We start from the raw sequence: 19010 nt of genomic DNA, 5'->3' as shown, positions 1-19010 counted from the left end.
GATCTTACAGTACTAAAAAATGTGGATTATAAAATAGGAATAGAGAGAAGAGCAATAGGAAAAACCCGAGCACAGATATGAGAATGACATGTGGGAGGAAAGCAGGAAGATCATCTAGGAGAAGATCAGTACTTTGGGTTAATAACCAAGAAAGCTTCTGAGTCAGTTGATGGGACTTCAATGAGGAGTTGATTAAAGAAGCAATAAGCAGCTCTTTCCCTTAAGCCGCCGACATGCCATCCAGACTAAGGAAGACCCGGAAACTTAGGGGCCACGTGAGCCACGGCCACGGCCGCATCGGCAAACACCGGAAACACCCGGGAGGCCGAGGTAATGCTGGTGGCATGCATCATCACAGGATCAACTTCGACAAATATCACCCAGGATACTTTGGGAAAGTTGGTATGAGGCATTACCACTTAAAGAGGAACCAGAGTTTCTGCCCGACTGTCAACCTTGATAAATTGTGGACCTTGGTTAGTGAGCAGACACGAGTAAATGCTGCCAAGAACAAGACAGGAGCTGCTCCTATCATTGATGTGGTGCGATCAGGTTACTACAAAGTTCTGGGGAAAGGAAAGCTCCCAAAGCAGCCTGTCATCGTGAAGGCCAAATTCTTCAGCAGAAGAGCTGAGGAGAAGATTAAGGGTGTAGGTGGGGCTTGTGTCCTGGTGGCTTGAAGCCACATGCTGGGAAATTCATTAAATGTTAAGTGCTTTTCTCTTCTGGAAAAAAAAAAAAAAAAAAAAAAAAGAAGCAATAAGCAGTATCCCCAGCTTTTTGGTTGGGAAGTGGCAAGATGAAAATTTCCCAGGCAAAGACTTCTGGCTTCCTATCTAGGTAGAGTTGTAAAGAACCTAAAAATAAAGTGACCAGGTAGGAGGCTACTATAGTAATTGAAAGTTTGAAAGTGAAGTTGCTCAGTCATGTCTGACTCTTTGCGACCCCGTAGACTGTAGCCTACCAGGCTCCTCTGTCCATGGGATTTTCCAGGCAATAGTACTGGAGTGGATTGCCATTTCCTTCTCCAAGGGATCCTCCCAACCCAGGGCTCGAACCTGGGTCTCCCACATGGTAGACAGACACTTTACCATCTGAGCCACCAGGGAAGTCCACTATAGTAATTAGGGTCACACAAGGGGGACAGAGATACAATAAGGAGACCAGAAGAGCAGGAAGCACAACAATCATTCAAGATGTGATGAAGATCTCAGGAGAATGATGACTGGCAGAAATGAGTAAGTTATGTATAATATGGTAAAGTGGTTAAGAACATGAGTTTAAAGTCCATGACTTATGTTCTTCACCTGACTCCACGATATATTAGTGGTTTTAAGTTGAGCAAGTAACTTAGGTTCCATAAGCCTCAGTTTTCTTTCTATATAATGGGAATATACATCCTAGATAACTGTGAAGATTAAATACATTAATATGTTTAGAAAAATGTAATACAACGCCTGGTCCCTGTTAAGTTCCACAAGATAACAGATGTTATTTTAAGATAGAAGGCAGATCCATTTTCACAAAATGATATTGAATTTGACTTTAGGTATTGAGTATGAAGTAAAGATAGTGATATGTGAATTTTAAAAATCCACTGAGGTTAACAATGGTTTTAATTTTATTATGGAGCAAGAATTATTATATAAATTAGTAATGGTCAATACAACACAACAGGCATTATCTACAAATCAATCGTGTACTCACCTGCACATCAGGTGAGGTACTGTCCTGAGACAAAGTATAAAGGATTCTAACACAAGAATTCAAATGTTGAGAACTTATTCCTCCTAAGTACCTATGTAGGGATCCCAAAGCCAATGAGTGTCCTGTTCTGGTAACTGCATCCCTTGCTGATTTCAGTCTGTGATTATGGAAACAAAAATAAATGATAATTACTGCAATAGACCAATACATGCACAGTCACTTAGGGAAACTTTTTATATAAAGAGCTGCAAAATTCAGAAATACATTTACAGTTAACTGATACAAAAAAATTCTGAAATAACTTGAAAGGTATCTTGAAAAGAAAAATATTTTAAATAAAAATGTCTTCACATACGTGCTGCAACTACTGAGGCCCACACACCCTAGAGCCCATGCTCTGCAACAAGAGAAGCCACTGCAATGAGAAAACCGCACATCACACCTAGAGAGTAGCCCCCGCTCGCGCAGCTAGAGAAAACCCACACACAGCAATGAAGATCCAGCACAGCCAAGAATAAATAAAAAAAAAATTTTAGATGTCACATTATTAATAATAATTATTTAAATATAAACAATTTCAATGTCTTTCAGAAATACACACTAAATTCATATGGCATGCATTATTACCTTATCATTAAGTTATATTTTTAAAACTCTCATTGCAGAGATACTAATTCCATATAGAGTTCCAGCTCAAGAACTTTGATTTAAAATGAAATAAAGTAAGAGAACTTATTATTCATCCAGAGTTTTCATTGTATTCTAGTTTACACACTTTATATTGGGTCCTTTAATCCTCTCAGGAATCGTGAGATTCATACTATTATCAGTTCCTTTTCACAAATGAGGAAATCAAAACGACTGAGTCATTTTGGCCAAAGAACTCTTACTAAGTAACCAACTATTAAATGGAAGAGCTGGAATTAGAACCAAGTTAGTAATCTGACGAGAGATATAGAGTTCATAACCAAATCAAGACATACATACTCAGGAGACTAGGTCAAAGTGCCTTCTGCATTACTACCACAGCTACTAACTTTATATACATATATAACTAATATAACCATGAGCATTTGCAGTTGTTTTCTTTTTTCATACTACTTTCATATTTATTTTCTCATTCACCTTAACATTCTTAGCAGGCAGGGCATCATTAATAAACTTCTATTTGAAACAGAGAAAAACAGGTTAAGATGATTAAACAACCAGCTGATGGTTACAAAGCTGGTAGGAATGAACATATAGTTTATGTTTCCTGATCTGCAGTCTTTTTTCTTTCCAGTAGATTGTTTTACTACCTATCATCTATATTTTATATGATGAAACTCCCTAAGTTTCTTACTCCCAGAGTCTACTGGTGGCCTATTACATCACTCATATAGACAGTGATCTTTCTCATATAAAAACAAAAACCAAAGTAAAAATATTAATAATAGTTTTATGTTCTAAGAAAAGCAGTCCAAGGCAGCGGGGGTGGGGGTGGGGATTCCACTTTAACCCTAACCCTAACCCTAGCTGAGCTTTTGAAATGTGGTGTTGGAGAAGACTCTTCAGAGTCTCTTGGACTTCAAGGAGATCAAAGCAGTCAATCCTAAAGGAAATCAACCCTGAATATTCATTGAAAGGGCTGATGCTGATGCTGAAGCTGAAGCTTTAATACTTTGGCCACCTGATGTGAAGAGCTGAATCATTAGAAAAGACTCAAATGCTGGGAAAGACTGAAGGCAAGAGGAGAAGGGGATGACACAGGATGAGATGGTTGGATGGCATCTCCGACTCTATGGACAACAGTCTGAGCAAGCTCAGGGATATAGTGAAGGACAGGGAAGTCTGGTGTGCTGCAGTCCATGGGGTCGCAAAGAGTCAGATATGACTGAGTGACTGAACAACAACAAAATATGCCTTTCTCAGTTTTTTTCAAGTTATAATCAGAAGTTTCGTAAGTTCCAACAAGCTATACACAGTTTTGACATGTATCTCATGAGTATTAAGTAAGAAATTCACTTACTTGTCAAAGCTAACTTGAGCTAATGCAGCAGTAAAAGCTCCATCATCAACTACTTGGGCTAATCTAGCCCATGCCTCTGCAGCTGCACATCTCAAGAGGGGACTGGGACTTTCTAAGGCTCCCATCACCAATGCAAGGACAGGTTTTCTCACTTCTTCTGGACCCAAATGTCCCTTAGAGCCAGCCACATACTGAAATATGTAAAAAACAATCCAAACTTACAACTGTAGTAAATTCTCTTATCCAGTTTGGAATATATATTCTGGTTAACCAAATATGTTCATATTCAGTGATTACTACTTAAAAAAAAAAAAATCGAAACACACACTGACATACAAATGTAATTTAATTTTTCTCATGAAGTACTTTAGAATTTCAAGCTTCCAGGCAAACAATATGGTGATCAATTATCACTATACTACATACAGTGTTCGTACTACATATGTGTTCAAAGAACATTAATAGGGATTTCCATAAAATAAATGACCAATTAAGCCTATTTTACTTAGAAACAGTAAGTCAGAAATGCAACAATGAGTCAGATTTGATCCACAGGCCATAATCTGCCAATCCCAGGTCTCCGATATTAGGCTTGGTAGGTCAAAGCATGTTTCTAAAATAGTATTATAGGTTTGACTTCTGACCAGCAAGTTTTATTCGGAGAAAAAGTAAAAGGGGAATTACAAATATTGAAACAAGAAAAATGGGGGGGAGGGGAAACCATCTTTTAAAAACTTCTTCCCTCAACCTACTTAGTTGGCCCCATATTAGGGGGAAAAAAGAGAATCAAGTAAGTGGGAATTTAAAAAAAAATAGAATTACCTTCAAGAAACTAGAAACTGAAGAAACAACATGTAACTGAACTACTTGTTGACGAGCTCCTTTTGTATGCTTTACACTGTCCAAAAGCTGTTCCAATACAAGAAGCCTAAAATCAGAAACAACAAGATTTAAAGAGAAATTAAGTCAAAGGGCAGTATTAAGTATCCACTACTAATTTGTTTGGTTGCATTTTATTGGCGCTACTAAAATGAGATAAACTGTTGTCAAATACACTGAAGCCTTTTGGGAAATGAAAATATATTAATACCAATGCAAAAGTATTTTGACTATGTGTCATGACACTGAGGGAGGAAAAAATAAATAACATGTATCACTTGATGTAGATTTACCTGGGCAAATCTGGCTATTTCAGCAACTATTTTCTAAACAAAGGTTATTTTAAAAGTTACCTGCATCAACATTTTTGTTTTTAGTAACAGGACTTATTGGATTCAAATACATTGCTTCATTTTAAAGGCAGCCTGGACTTCTCACAGCGAATCACTGTGAGAAGAAGCACAACCTTCTGAACCCCAACTATACCTTAAACATGTACGTGGGGATCATACTATATATAACATAGTTTCTACACTTGCTTTTCTCATTAACATTACCTCTTTATCACTTTTCAAATCATTTCTATTCTTCAGGAAGCGAAATTTTACTATACACATTCTACAGTTTATTCAACCATTCTCCTACTAGTGCAGAGTAATATTCTTATTTTTACAGTTCTACAATTCCACCTATAATGAATGTGTATATCACTTTTGGTCTGGGGTTCAATGTGCTCGTTAGGTTTTAATGTATTTAAAAAATAATGTGAGTTGTTTTTCATGTTCTTATAACACAGGAGTTTTTTAAATCCATTTGATGAGATTAAAGATATGTTAACCATGGAAAAAAAATCACCCCCTTTTCTTCCCACCAATTATTCTGTTTATAAACATTGCTTCAGAGCTCTGAAGCTTCCTTTCTCTCCTTCTCTCCCTTTAAATCACGGTTAGGGTTAGGGTTCGGAGAAGGCGATGGCACCCCACTCCAGTACTCTTGCCTGGAAAACCCCATGGACGGAGGAGCCTAGTAGGCTGTAGTCCTTGGGGTCGCGAAGAGTTGGACACAACTGAGCAACTTCACTTTCACTTTTCACTTTCATGCACTGGAGAAGGAAATGGCAACCCACTCCAGTGTTCTTGCCTGGAGAGTCCCAGGGACGGGGGAGCCTGAAGGGCTGCCGTCTATGGGGTCGCACAGAGTTGGGCACGACTGAAGCAACTTAGCAGCAGGGTTAGGGTTAACCCAGTGAGTGAAAACAGGCATGACTGGCTGAAGATGGCATGTGGGTATACTTTTACTCAACTCTTACTGTACTTCCAATAATATTTCTAAAGCCCTTAACTACATCTCTATCACTCTGTTGAGCCCAAAAAGCCCAAACACAGTTCTGCTCCAAAGGATAATTCTGTTATCAAAACAGAATAGATATGGAACTTACTTTTCTTTAAATAAACCCAGTTGTGGAAGAAGTTAAGTCAGAAAAAAAGGAAGGTATGCGAGGTTACATATGACTCGAGGAAAGCAATATACATAAAATCAATTCAGAGGATAAACACAGTGAATCACTAAAAATTTAGGGAAAATCATAGTAACTCTTAAGTAGTCTATTTAAATATTTATTTCCTATTTCAAGGTTAATTCAGTTCATCGCAATAAATAAAAACCAGAAAAGCACAGGAAAGAAAAATAAAATTCACCTAAAATCCCACCATTTAGAAAGCAAAAAAAAAAAAATAGAAAGCCATATTTTGACATCTTTGGTCTAGTCTCTCCAGATATATGAATCATTTTTTAAAAACTGGTTTCACAGTGTACACACTTTGTTAATAACTTTATTTCCCTAAACATTAATCCCACCTTATTAACTACTGTACTGAAATAATTTTATTTTTCTCTTTTTTATCTTGACCTCCTGTGATTTTGCTTCTAATTTAAGTATAACTGACATACAATATTGTCTAAGTCACAAGTATGCAATATAGTGATTCACAATTTTTAAAGATTACATTCCAGTTATAGTTACTTTCAAACAACTATATTCCCTACATTGCACAGTATCTTCTTGTAGCTTATTTCACACACGACAGTTTGTGCCTCTCAGCTGCTACCCCATGTTGCTCTCCCCCTCCCCCTTCCCTCTCCCACTGGTAACCACTAGTTTTGTTCTCTGTGAGTCTGCTTCTTTTACATTATATTAACTAGTTTGTTGTATTTTTCAGATTCCACACATACTGAAATAATTTTAAATTGCTATTAGAATTAACTAACTAATTCTCTAGTTTGGATATTTAGGCCATTTCTAATTTTTATTACAAATAACACAATAAATGTATCATATAAAATTTTTCTGTTTTCCAAGACCATATTTAAGTCATTATGCTTCAAGAAAATATTTATAACCAAATTGCCCAGCAGGAAGAAAAATTAAGGGTAACCATATGGTCAGGCTTATGAATTTATTTATTTTTTTTTTTTTTAAGTTTTTTCCATTCTGTTTATTTATTTATTTTTGCTCTTAAACTTCCATTGACTTTTTAAAATTTTTTTTAATTTATTTTTTATTTTATTTTATTCTTAAACCTGAAACACTGTATTAGTTTTGCCAAACATCAAAACGAATCCGCCACAGGTATACATATGCTCCCTATCCTCAACCCTCCTCCCTCCTCCCTCCCCACACCATCCCTCTGGGTCATCCCAGTGCACCAGCCCCAAGCATCCAGTATCGTGCATTGAACCAGGACTGGCAACTCGTTTCATACATGATATTACACATGTTTCCATGCCATTCTCCCAAATCTTCCCACCCTCTCCCTCTCCCCCAGAGTCCATAAGACTGTTCTATACATCAGTGTCTCTTTTGCTGTCTCGTACACAGGGTTATTGTTACCATCTTTCTAAATTCCATATATATGCGTTAGTATACTGTATTGGTGTTTTTCTTTCTGGCTTACTTCACTCTGTATAATAGGCTCCAGTTTCATCCACCTCATTAGAACTGATTCAAATGTGTTCTTTTTAATGGCTGAGTAGCACTCCATTGTGTATATGTACCACAGCTTTCTTATCCATTCATCTGCTGATGGACATCTAGGTTGCTTCCATGTCCTGGCTATTATAAACAGTGCTGCGATGAACATTGGGGTACACGTGTCTCTTTCCCTTCTGGTTTCCTCAGTGTGTATGCCCAGCAGTGGGATTGCTGGATCATAAGGCAGTTCTATTTCCAGTTTTTTAAGGAATCTCCACACTGTTCTCCATAGTGGCTGTACTAGTTTGCATTCCCACCAACAGTGTAAGAGGCTTCCTTTTTCTCCGCACCCTCTCCAGCATTTATTGCTTGTAGACTTTTGGATCACAGCCATTCTGACTGGTGTGAAATGGTACCTCATAGTGGTTTTGATTTGCATTTCTCTGATAATGAGTGATGTTGAGCATCTTTTCATGTGTTTGTTAGCCATCTGTATGTCTTCTTTGGAGAAATGTCTATTTAGTTCTTTGGCCCATTTTTTGACTGGGTCATTTATTTTTCTGCAGTTGAGCTGTAGGAGTTGCTTGTATATTCTCAAGATTAGTTGTTTGTCAGTTGCTTCATTTGCTATTATTTTCTCCCATTCTGAAGGCTGCCTTTTCACCTTGCTAATAGTTTCCTTTGATATGCAGAAGCTTTTAAGTTTAATTAGGTCCCATTTGTTTATTTTTGCTTTTATTTCCAATATTCTGGGAGGTGGGTATTAGAGGATCCTGCTGTGATGTATGTCGGAGAGTGTTTTGCCTATGTTCTCCTCTAGGAGTTGTATAGTTTCTGGTCTTATGTTTAGATCTTTAATCCATTTTGAGTTTATTTTTGTGTATGGTGTTAGAAAGTGTTCTAGTTTCATTCTTTTACAAGTGGTTGACCAGATTTCCTAGCACCACTTGTTAAAGAGATTGTCTTTAATCCATTGTATATTCTTGCCTCTTTTGTCAAAGATAAGGTGATAAACACCCCAAGACACATATTAATCAAATTAACAAAGATCAAACACAAAGAACAAATATTAAAAGCAGCAAGGGAAAAACAACAAATAACACACAAGGGAATTCCCATAAGGATAACAGCTGATCTTTCAATAGAAACTCTTCAAGCCAGGAGGGAATGGCAAGACATACTTAAAATGATGAAAGAAAATAACCTACAGCCCAGATTATTGTACCCAGCAAGGATCTCATTCAAATATGAAGGAGAAATCAAAAGCTTTTCAGACAAGCAAAAGCTGAGAGAATTCTGCACTACCAAACCAGCTCTCCAACAAATACTAAAGGATATTCTCTAGACAGGAAACACAAAATCGGTGTATAAATTCGAACCCAAAACAATAAAGTAAATGGCAACGGGATCATACTTATCAGTAATTACCTTAAACGTAAATGGGTTGAATGCCCCAATCAAAAGACAAAGACTGGCTGAATGGATACAAAAACAATACCCCTACATATGTTGTCTACAAGAGACCCACCTCAAAACAGGGGACACATACAGACTGAAAGTGAAGGGCTGGAAAAAGATTTTCCATGCAAATAGGGACCAAAAGAAAGCAGGAGTAGCAATACTCATATCAGATAAAATAGACTTTAAAACAAAGGCTGTGAAAAGAGACAAAGATGGTCACTACATAATGATCAAAGGATCAATCCAAGAAGAAGATATAACAATTATAAATATATATGCACCCAACACGGGAGCACCACAATAAGTAAGACAAATGCTAACAACTATGAAAGGAGAAATTAACAATAACACAATAATAGTGGGAGACTTTAATACCCCACTCACACCTATGGATAGATCAACTAAACAGAAAATTAACAAGGAAACACAAACTTTAAATGATACAATAGACCAGTTAGACCTAATTGATATCTATAGGACATTTCATCCCAAAACAATGAATTTCACCTTTTTCTCAAGCGCACATGGAACCTTCTCCAGGATAGATCACATCCTGGGCCATAAATCTAGCCTTGATAAATTCAAAAAAATAGAAATCATCCCAAGCATCTTTTCTGACCACAATGCAGTAAGATTAGATCTCAATTACAGGAGAAAAACTATTAAAAATTCCAACATATGGAGGCTGAACAACACTCTGCTGAATAACCAACAAATCACAGAAGAAATCAAAAAAGAAATCAAAATTTGCATAGAAACAAATGAAAATGAAAACACAACAACCCAAAACCCAAACTGTAAAAGCAGTCCTAAGGGGAAAGTTCATAGCAATACAGGCATACCTCAAGAAACAAGAAAAAAGTCAAATAAATAACCTAACTCTACACCTAAAGCAACTAGAAAAGGAAGAAATGAAGAACCCCAGGGTTAGTAGAAGGAAAGAAATCTTAAAAATTAGAGCAGAAATAAATGCAAAAGAAACAAAAGAGACCATAGCAAAAATCAACAAAGCCAAAAGCTGGTTCTTTGAAAGGAAAAATAAAACTGACAAACCATTAGCCAGACTCATCAAGAAACAAAGGGAGAAAAATCAAATCAATAAAATTAGAAATGAAAATGGAGAGATCACAACAGACAACACAGAAATACAAAGGATCATAAGAGACTACTATCAACAATTATATGCCAATAAGATGGACAACGTGGAAGAAATGGACAAATTCTTAGAAAAGTACAACTTTCCAAAACTGGACCAGGAAGAAATAGAAAATCTCTACAGACCCATCACAAGCATGGAAATTGAAACTGTAATCAAAAATCTTCCAGCAAACAAAAGCCCAGGTCCAGACGGCTTCACAGCTGAACCAAAAATTTAGAGAGGAGCTAACACCTATCCTGCTCAAACTCTTCCAGAAAATTGCAGAGGAAGATAAACTTCCAAACTCATTCTATGAGGCCACCATCACCCTAATACCAAAACCTGACACAGATCCCACAAAAAAAGAAAACTACAGGCCAATATCACTGATGAACATAGATGCAAAAATCCTTAACAAAATTCTAGCAATCAGAATCCAACAACACATTAAAAAGATCATACACCATGACCAAGTGGGCTTTATCCCAGGGATGCAAGGATTCTTCAATATCCACAAATCAATCAATGTAATACACCACATTAACAAATTGAAAAATAAAAACCATATGATTATCTCAATAGATGCAGAGAAAGCCTTTGACAAAATTCAACATGCATTTAGGATAAAAACTCTCCAGAAAGCAGGAATAGAAGGAACATACCTCAACATAATAAAAGCTATATATGACAAACCCACAGCAAACATTATCCTCAATGGTGAAAAATTGAAAGCATTTCCTCTAAAGTCAGGAACAAGACAAGGGTGCCCACTTTCACCATTACTATTCAACATAGTTTTGGAAGTTTTGGCCACAGCAATCAGAGCAGAAAAAGAAATAAAAGGAATCCAAATTGGAAAAGAAGAAGTAAAACTCTCACTATTTGCAGATGACATGATCCTCTACGTAGAAAACCCTAAAGACTCCACCAGAAAGTTACTAGAACTAATCAATGACTATAGTAAAGTTGCAGGATATAAAATCAACACACAGAAATCACTTGCATTCCTATACACTAATAATGAGAAAACAGAAAGAGAAATTAAGGAAACAATTCCATTCACCATTGCAAGGGAAAGAATAAAATACTTAGGAATATATCTACCTAAAGAAACTAAAGACCTATATATAGAAAACTATAAAACACTGGTGAAAGAAATCAAAGAGGACACTAATAGATGGAGAAATATACCATGTTCATGGATTGGAAGAATCAATATAGTGAAAATGAGTATACTACCCAAAGCAATTTATAGATTCAATGCAATCCCTATCAAGCTACCAACGGTATTCTTCACAGAGCTAGAACAAATAATTTCCCAATCTGTATGGAAATACAAAAAACCTCGAATAGCCAAAGCTATCTTGAGAAAGAAGAATGGAACTGCAGGAATCAACCTACCTGACTTCAGGCTCTACTACAAAGCCACAGTTATCAAGACAGTATGGTACTGGCACAAAGACAGAAATATAGATCAATGGAACAAAAGAGAAAGCCCAGAGATAAATCCACGCACATATGGACACCTTATCTTTGACAGGCTTATGAATTTAAAACCTAAAACATCATTATTAGACCATATCCTAGTCACCTGTTATAATGAAACTGTGTCATGTTCAAAGTACTAAAAATACTTAAGATTAGAGCTTGAGAATTTTGTTATATTGTAATAAAATCTGACCTGTACTATTTTCTTGCCCACATACATAGGCCAAAGACCCTAAATGAGACTACCAGAGCCCAAACTTTTTTATCCATCTTTTATTCCCATATTCTGACACGGATCACAAGAAAACATTCTGACTCTTCAGGAAGATAGAGATGACCACTGTTTAGTAATACTGAATTTGTATTCCTAAGTAGTATCAATTATATAATTATTAGTTCATATTAATATAATTAATAAAATTAGCTGGTGCTGAAGCTGAAGCTCCAATACTTTGGCCACCTGATGTAAAGAACTGCCTCATTGGAAAAGACCCTGATGCTGGGAAAGACTGAAGGCAGGAGGAGAAGGGGATGATGAAGGATGAGATGGTTGGATGGCATCACCGACTCAATGGACATGAGTCTGAGCAAGTTCCAGGAGTTGGTAATGGATAGGGAAGCCTGGCATGCTGCAGTCCATGGGGTCACAAAGAGTTGGACACGACTGAGAGACTGAACTGAACTGATTAGTTCAGAACAAAGTTAGATAATAAAACGTTTGAGTCTGGATGAAATGAAAACATACAAGTAATTAAGTAAACAGGAAAGACATAAATATTAAAAATGCTGATTTACCTTTCTTATACATTCAGAGAGGGTGTATAATGGGGAAAATTTTTACTACTGAGAGCTATAACTATCCTTTTCCTTTCTCTCCATCAATTTACACTGTACATTACTTTATAGCATTTTTAGCACTGTTCTCTGCATGCCAGACTCACCTAAGGAGTTTAAAAAATTTTAATGTCCAATGTGGTATGCATACCATTACTATTAAATCAGAACCTACATTTTAAAACATTTTAAAAAATGATCCAAATGACTGCAATGTACAGTCAAGGTACTTAATTCAAATGAATTAAGTAATTCATTCTTTGTAATTAGGTGCAAAATATATTGGAAAGTAACCATAAATAATACATGTGTAAGATCAATAATAATTTCTTCTCTGTATAAAATATCTTGATATTCCAGAGCTTTCAACATTTTAGTGCTTTAAAATTATCAATGCAAAGTTTTCTTAGTTTTAGAATCCTATAGTCAAAATAATCAATGATTTAAAGATAATTTAAATCCTAAGTACATAAATAAAGTACTAAAAACCTATTTCTAATTTCAGGACAACCTCATGTTATGAGTTTCTTTTAAACTGTTTTAACACAAAGATAACCACTACAACAAAACACTTGAAAACATTCACTTGTTGAATACAGGTACTTGAAGACCTTTCTTTTGTCGAGATGCAACTCTATGGCCCAGAGAAGGGTCTGCCTTGTAAACAAGTAACATCTCTGGATAACAGAAAACTAGAAGCTCAACTTTGCTGCCTGTTTCTCTGTGGTGCTCAAGTGCATCCACTGGAGATTGCTAATAATTGCTAAATGCAGGATCCTGCCAGACCACTTCCTTTAAAACTCTCCAAACTAGGGCCTACTATTTTTATTCAGTTAAGACTTCAAAGAGAATATGCTTTGCTTTACCAGGTTGTAACATTTTCATTAAGACAAACAAGACCTCTCCTCCCCTGAATATTCATTCTATATGTTATTTTTATCCAGGTGGGATAAAAAGAAATGTGGCACATTTTAAAGTTCATTAAACTGTAAAAAACAGAAATAAGAAACTATTTCCTTGAAACTGTAACTATTTCCTTGAAACTGTAACTGGGCAATAAATCTGGGTAAAATCAAAAAGAAAATCACCTTCTCTAGATGATTAATAAAACCAATGTTTTAAAAGGAAAGCTTGTAATAAAACTTGTAAATAAAGCTTGTAATAAAAAGTGAGCAATAAAACCAATGTTTTATAAGGAAAGCTTGTAATAAGTATGCTTTTTCCCCCACTTTTTATCTGAGACTTATCAAAGAGTTTAACAGAGTCTTTCAAGAACATGCTTAATTTAAATCTTTTGCTCATAAGGCTGCAGTTATTGCTGTATTAATCCAAATTAAGTATTTGAAATTAATTGTATGTACTATATAATAATACAGTTACAGACTAGTTCAAATCTTCTCTCCATCAGTAATTCTTTAAAAATTCCAGACCACTGTGATTTTCCTCTCATCTTTTAGTGCTACAGCATTCATTTATAATTCAGTCACATATTATCTAAGTATAACCATAACTTTATAGTTATAGTATACAGTGAACCATAGGTTACAAATTTCAAATAATCTTTTGAAATTAATCTCAAAATATATATGGAATTTAGAAAGATGGTAAAAATAACCCTGTGTACGAGACAGCAAAAGAGACACTGATGTATAGATCAGTCTTATGGACTCTGCGGGAGAGGGAGAGGGTGGGGAGATTTGGGAGAATGGCATTGAAATATGTATAATATCACGTATGAAATGAGTCGCCAGTCCAGGTTCAATGCACGATACTAGATGCTTGGGGCTGGTGCTCTGGGACGACCCAGGGGGAGGGTGTGGGGAGGCGGGAGGGAGGGGGGTTCAGGATGGGGGGCACGGGTGTATCTGTGGCAGATTCATTTCGATGTTTGGCGGAGCTAATACAATATTGTAAAGTTTAAAAATAAAATTTTTTTTAAAAAATGCATATACCATATGATACTGAGTAAGTACTATTATAAGTTAAAATAGAACAACATGAAGTTATTAAAAATCAACATAAATGTTATTTGTTTTCTATCCACTGAAAGTAGACTATCCAAAAGCCTGTTTCAGAAATGTGTTGCTGCTGCTGCTGCTAAGTCGCTTCAGTTGTGTCCGACTCTGTGTGACCCCATAGACGGCAGCCCATCAGGCTCCCCCATCCCTGGGATTCTCCAGGCAAGAACACTGGAGTGGGTTGCCATTTCCTTCTCCAATGCATGAAAGTGAAAAGTGAAAGGGAAGTCGCTCAGTCCTGTCTGACTCTTAGCGACCCCATGGACTGCAGCCCACCAGGCTCCTCCGTCCATGGGATTTTCCAGGCAAGAGTACTGGAGTGGGGTGTCATTGCCTTCTCCGAATGTGTTGCTGACAAGACTCAAATATTTCTGCGATTCTTCATCAAAGAGACCAAGGTAAATCCCTTACCTAATTGGTATTCTCTGGAAGACATAACTGATAAAATTATATAAAAGCTATGATCTATCATTGTTGCTGGTCTAGCATAAAAGAAACAAAGACACTGAACATGAGTGAATGAAGATAGTTGATATTTTGCAAACTGTTAACCAGCACAGCCTATGGGAGAGATTCAGTTCCCATTCAGTATCTCAGATAAAAACAGAATTTCCTGGATACTAGACATGAGTAGTGGGTTTTGATCCCCAAGAAAGATATTACCCTGTTACCCTCAATGAGAAATCATTAGTAGTCTTTATAATTTTTAAAAACCAAAGTTCAAGTGAAGTGAATCCACCAAATTGAAGACTAATCTATTTTAATCTAATTTTTGAAATCCACTAAACTGAAGATACAGTATGAGATCCCGTCTATTCAGACAACCAGTGTTTCCCTTTGCAACACTGGCTCATAAATCACTGTTTTTTTGTCACTGAGTTTTACATTCGTATTTTCAGCTAGATGAGAAGTTAATGCGGGAAAAGCATTGCATCCACCATAGTGCCTAGCAGTTTTCAGTTTAATCTAATCACTGACTTCATTACTTCTTATTAAATATTTAGCCAACTGAATAATTAAACAAGAGCCTTTAATCTCACCTTCACCTGTCATCTATAAGAAGTCTTTTATATTAATGAGAACTTCTGACAACTTCCTTTTTACCAGTCTATTACGCATTCACTGAACAAATTACCAAACCTGAAACACATTTCAGGATAACTGAACCTCTGCAGATGGTTTACCTTTGAGCTTCTCCCACATGAGCGCATACAACTCCAAACAGCTTGACTGCAGAGCTAGTAACTGACAGCATTGGAGGTAAGGGCTTAGGCACCGAATCTCCCTCTACATCTTTCTCGTAAATAGAGTAAGGGTCGTACTCGAGACTTCCACAAGCAATACCACTACCAAGCAGGAGCTAAAAGAAAAAAAAAATTGCATATAGGGTTTTAAAACGACTATTCCGGACTTCCTTGTGGTCCAGTGGTTGGCACTCTGTGCCCTGGTTGGGTAAGGAGGATCCCACTTGCCGTGCAGTGCGGCCAATTTAAATAAAACAACAAAAAAAACAAATTAAACCACAGTTCATAGGTTGAATCAATCCAAGAGTTATTGAAAAATGACCATACCTGTTCTTCAATAAATCTATGGTCAGTCTCTTGTAGCAAAGGACTTAATATTAGAAGATCATCTTGATGACAGAGGGGTGGGAGTAAAAATGCAGATGCGGCCACCTGTATATCAGGGGCGGTCAGGTCAGCAGCCAGCTCTCTGAGGATAGCACTGAGGTTTCCTGTTGAGTCACAGAAAAAGAGCAATTAGCAATTTAGCAATAGCAGTTAACAGGTCTGAGAACGGGGTTTAAAGAGCCCAGGGTGAACGTTAATCTACATTATCAGCTAACTTTAATCTATCACAGCCTCTTTAATCTGTTCTCCTCCCTGAGAAATGCCCTACCGATGATAAGCTCAACTATGTGTTGCTTACCACAAGGATAAGAACAAACATCTCAAAGTATGTGTGTATGCATATTTTAAGCACTAAATAAATACTACTACCATCATTTTAAATAAAATGACATGGAGCATAAAAACAAAGAAAAAAGAGTAACAAAGGCAGACAAAGCAGGCATAATATTAGTAGTATGGCAGCCTAACTCCCCACCACCCCAGCAAATGACTGTCACTCATCCTAACCAGCGAGATCAATCTCGGTTCACCTATACTCTCAATTGACTATCTCATCACCCTCCATACCATTTTGGAGCAATCCCTGGAAAGCATATCACTTGCATCTATAAATATTTCACTGTGTATCACTAGAGGTAAGGATGTTTTAAACAATTTCACTATCATAATTTGATGTTTTAGTAATTACTAAACAGGGACTTCTCTGTGGACAATCCTCCCTTGAAGAAGATATAAGACTCAAGACACACACACGTTAACTAAAAAATGAAGGTAGGAAATACTAAGCTTCATAGAGGATGAAAAACAAGTATAGCTATGTTTAGAGAAAGGAGAGATTACACACAGGAATTGGGGACAGTGGACAGGGATCAATAAAAGCTTAATGAAGCAAGTAAAAGTGTGTTAGTTTAGTTACCAGTATGTGATACTCAAGAAAATAATTCTATTGGTGGCATAACATGCAAGCTATGTTTGGTACTACAGCTAAATGCGAAAACAGTGGTATATTTCCATTTCGCACTTCAAGTAACTGCTGGCCGCCTAACTGTCCCTGAACAAAGTACTTAAAGATGATTCAGTTTTAAAATGCAAATATGCTTCTCCTGTAGCAATACACCACTTTCTGATGCTAATGAGGAGCAATTTTCAGTGTGGAGAAAATTAAAATACTTGAATGCAGATCCATAACAAAACTAAGATAGGAAATAAATATTAGGAACCCAAGTTTTGTTCCATAAACTTAAGAAAATTAAGCAACTATTGTGACAAAATTCTGCTTTTGTTGGACAACCATGATGAAAAGTTATATAAATTCTTTTTTTTTTCCAGCCATGCCAAGTGGTTTGTGGGATCTCATTTCCCTGACCAGGGACAGAAGCCGGGCCGCAGAAAAGCCTGAAATCCTAACTAGTAGGCCACCAGGGAACTCCCCAAAAGAAACAGATTTGAAGTAATGATTAACTTAATTTGGTTAGTTGAAAATTAAAAAAAAAAAAAAAAAAAAAAGATGCTCCCATTAGAGACCATTTTCAACTTTCACCTCTTACAACAAGCATATTAAATTATTCAGTAGTAGTAGCAATACATTTTCTTAAAACTGTATTTGAAATTTACAAGAAATTTACAAGAAAGGATACCAAATGCAGTATTCAAGTATTCTGAAGTCATCTTGAGCTCAATAAAAGCAAAACCTACATTATAAACTTTATAAGATAAATATACCTTGGTATACCATTCAAGATTAAAGTGCTATCTGGACAGAGTTAAGAATGGAATAATGGAAGGCAATGTGTACAATAGATATGCACTCTAGAAGGAAAACAGGGAATGGTCAAATTTCTAATTGAGTTGCATTATATATTCTGTAGAAAACCCTGGAGTAGAACCAAGACTAATCTTTGGGACTCATTCTCTCTCACACATTGAAAATAGGGACATTTTTCTCAGAAGAGAGAAGATAGCAAGACATGAAACATTTTCTTTTTTAATGTATTTTATTTACTATAAATTGACTGATGATTTCGAATTGTGGTGCTAGAGGAGACCATGAGAGACCCTTGGACTGCAAGGAGATCAAACCAATCAATCCTAAAGGAAATCAACCCTGAATATTCATTGGAAGAACTGATGCTGAAGCTCCAATATTTTGGCAACCTGATGCAAAGAGCTGACTCACTGGAAAAGACCCTGATGCTGGGAAAGACTGAAGGCAAAAGGAGAAGGGGGCAGTAGAGGATGAGATGGTTAGATAGCATCACTAACTCAATGAACATGAACTTGAGCAAACTTTGAGAGATAGTGAAGGACAGGGAAGCCTGGTGTGCTACAATCCATGGGGTCACAGAGACTCAGACACAACTTAGCCACTGAACAACAGTGTTTACTATAAAATGGCAAACATATGTGTTAAGACTGAACTCCCAAAACCTCCTGAACACAAAGCACGAAGTAACTGCCATATAATCCATTTGCTCAGGCACTGTATTAATCACAAATAGTAAAACATTCAGGTGTAAGGCACTTACCTTCATAGGTTTCAGGAGATAATAAAATCAATAATTCATAAAGCCTTTGTCTATAAACTACTGATGGTGTTTTCAAAGGACTTCCATAGGTTTTTAGTATTGAAGAGAGCCTTAAAGTAAAAGGAAAAGTATATGTTAAGTGTTTAAGTTATATAACAATGTATAAATATTCAACATATTGACATATAAAGATAAAATACGTATTATATATAAGTAATCATTAATGCTTTTATTTACTAAAATTATTTTAAAAATTTTTTACTGTGGACCATTTTTGAAGTCTTTATTGAATCTGTTACAATACTGTTTGTGTTCTATCTGTTGCTTTTTGGCTGCAAGGCATGTGGGAT

At 36.4% G+C, this 19010-nt stretch overlaps 2 protein-coding genes across 11 annotated transcripts in view; one reads left to right on the top strand and one right to left on the bottom strand.

Moving 5' to 3' along the window:
- HEATR5A (HEAT repeat containing 5A) overlaps positions 1–19010 on the bottom strand; it is a 105571-nt gene that overhangs the window by 39962 nt on the left and 46599 nt on the right. For all 10 annotated transcript variants that reach the window (XM_044932956.2, XM_044932955.2, XM_044932952.2 and 7 more), the window contains 6 exons: positions 18661–18770; positions 16076–16239; positions 15689–15864; positions 4538–4643; positions 3716–3906; positions 1708–1864 (listed from right to left, as the gene is read on the bottom strand). In XM_044932956.2, the coding sequence (XP_044788891.2) occupies positions 1708–1864; positions 3716–3906; positions 4538–4643; positions 15689–15864; positions 16076–16239; positions 18661–18770 (904 nt within the window). The remainder of the gene's footprint in view (positions 1–1707; positions 1865–3715; positions 3907–4537; positions 4644–15688; positions 15865–16075; positions 16240–18660; positions 18771–19010) is intronic.
- On the top strand, positions 204–721 carry LOC123465223 (60S ribosomal protein L27a). Its single transcript, XM_045163781.1, has one exon. The coding sequence runs from the start codon at positions 234–236 to the stop codon at positions 678–680; it is 447 nt and encodes a 148-aa protein (XP_045019716.1). The 5' UTR covers positions 204–233; the 3' UTR covers positions 681–721.

This window comes from Bubalus bubalis, chromosome 20, assembly GCF_019923935.1.
Source record: "Bubalus bubalis isolate 160015118507 breed Murrah chromosome 20, NDDB_SH_1, whole genome shotgun sequence".
NCBI lineage: Eukaryota > Metazoa > Chordata > Mammalia > Artiodactyla > Bovidae > Bubalus > Bubalus bubalis.
Note: the sequence above shows the minus strand (reverse complement) of the source record. Positions and strands in the feature narration are given on the sequence as shown.

Excerpts from the sequence above, each read along its gene's own strand:
- LOC123465223 (XM_045163781.1), top strand. The coding sequence starts at position 234 with ATGCCATCCAGACTAAGGAAGACCCGGAAACTTAGGGGCCACGTGAGC.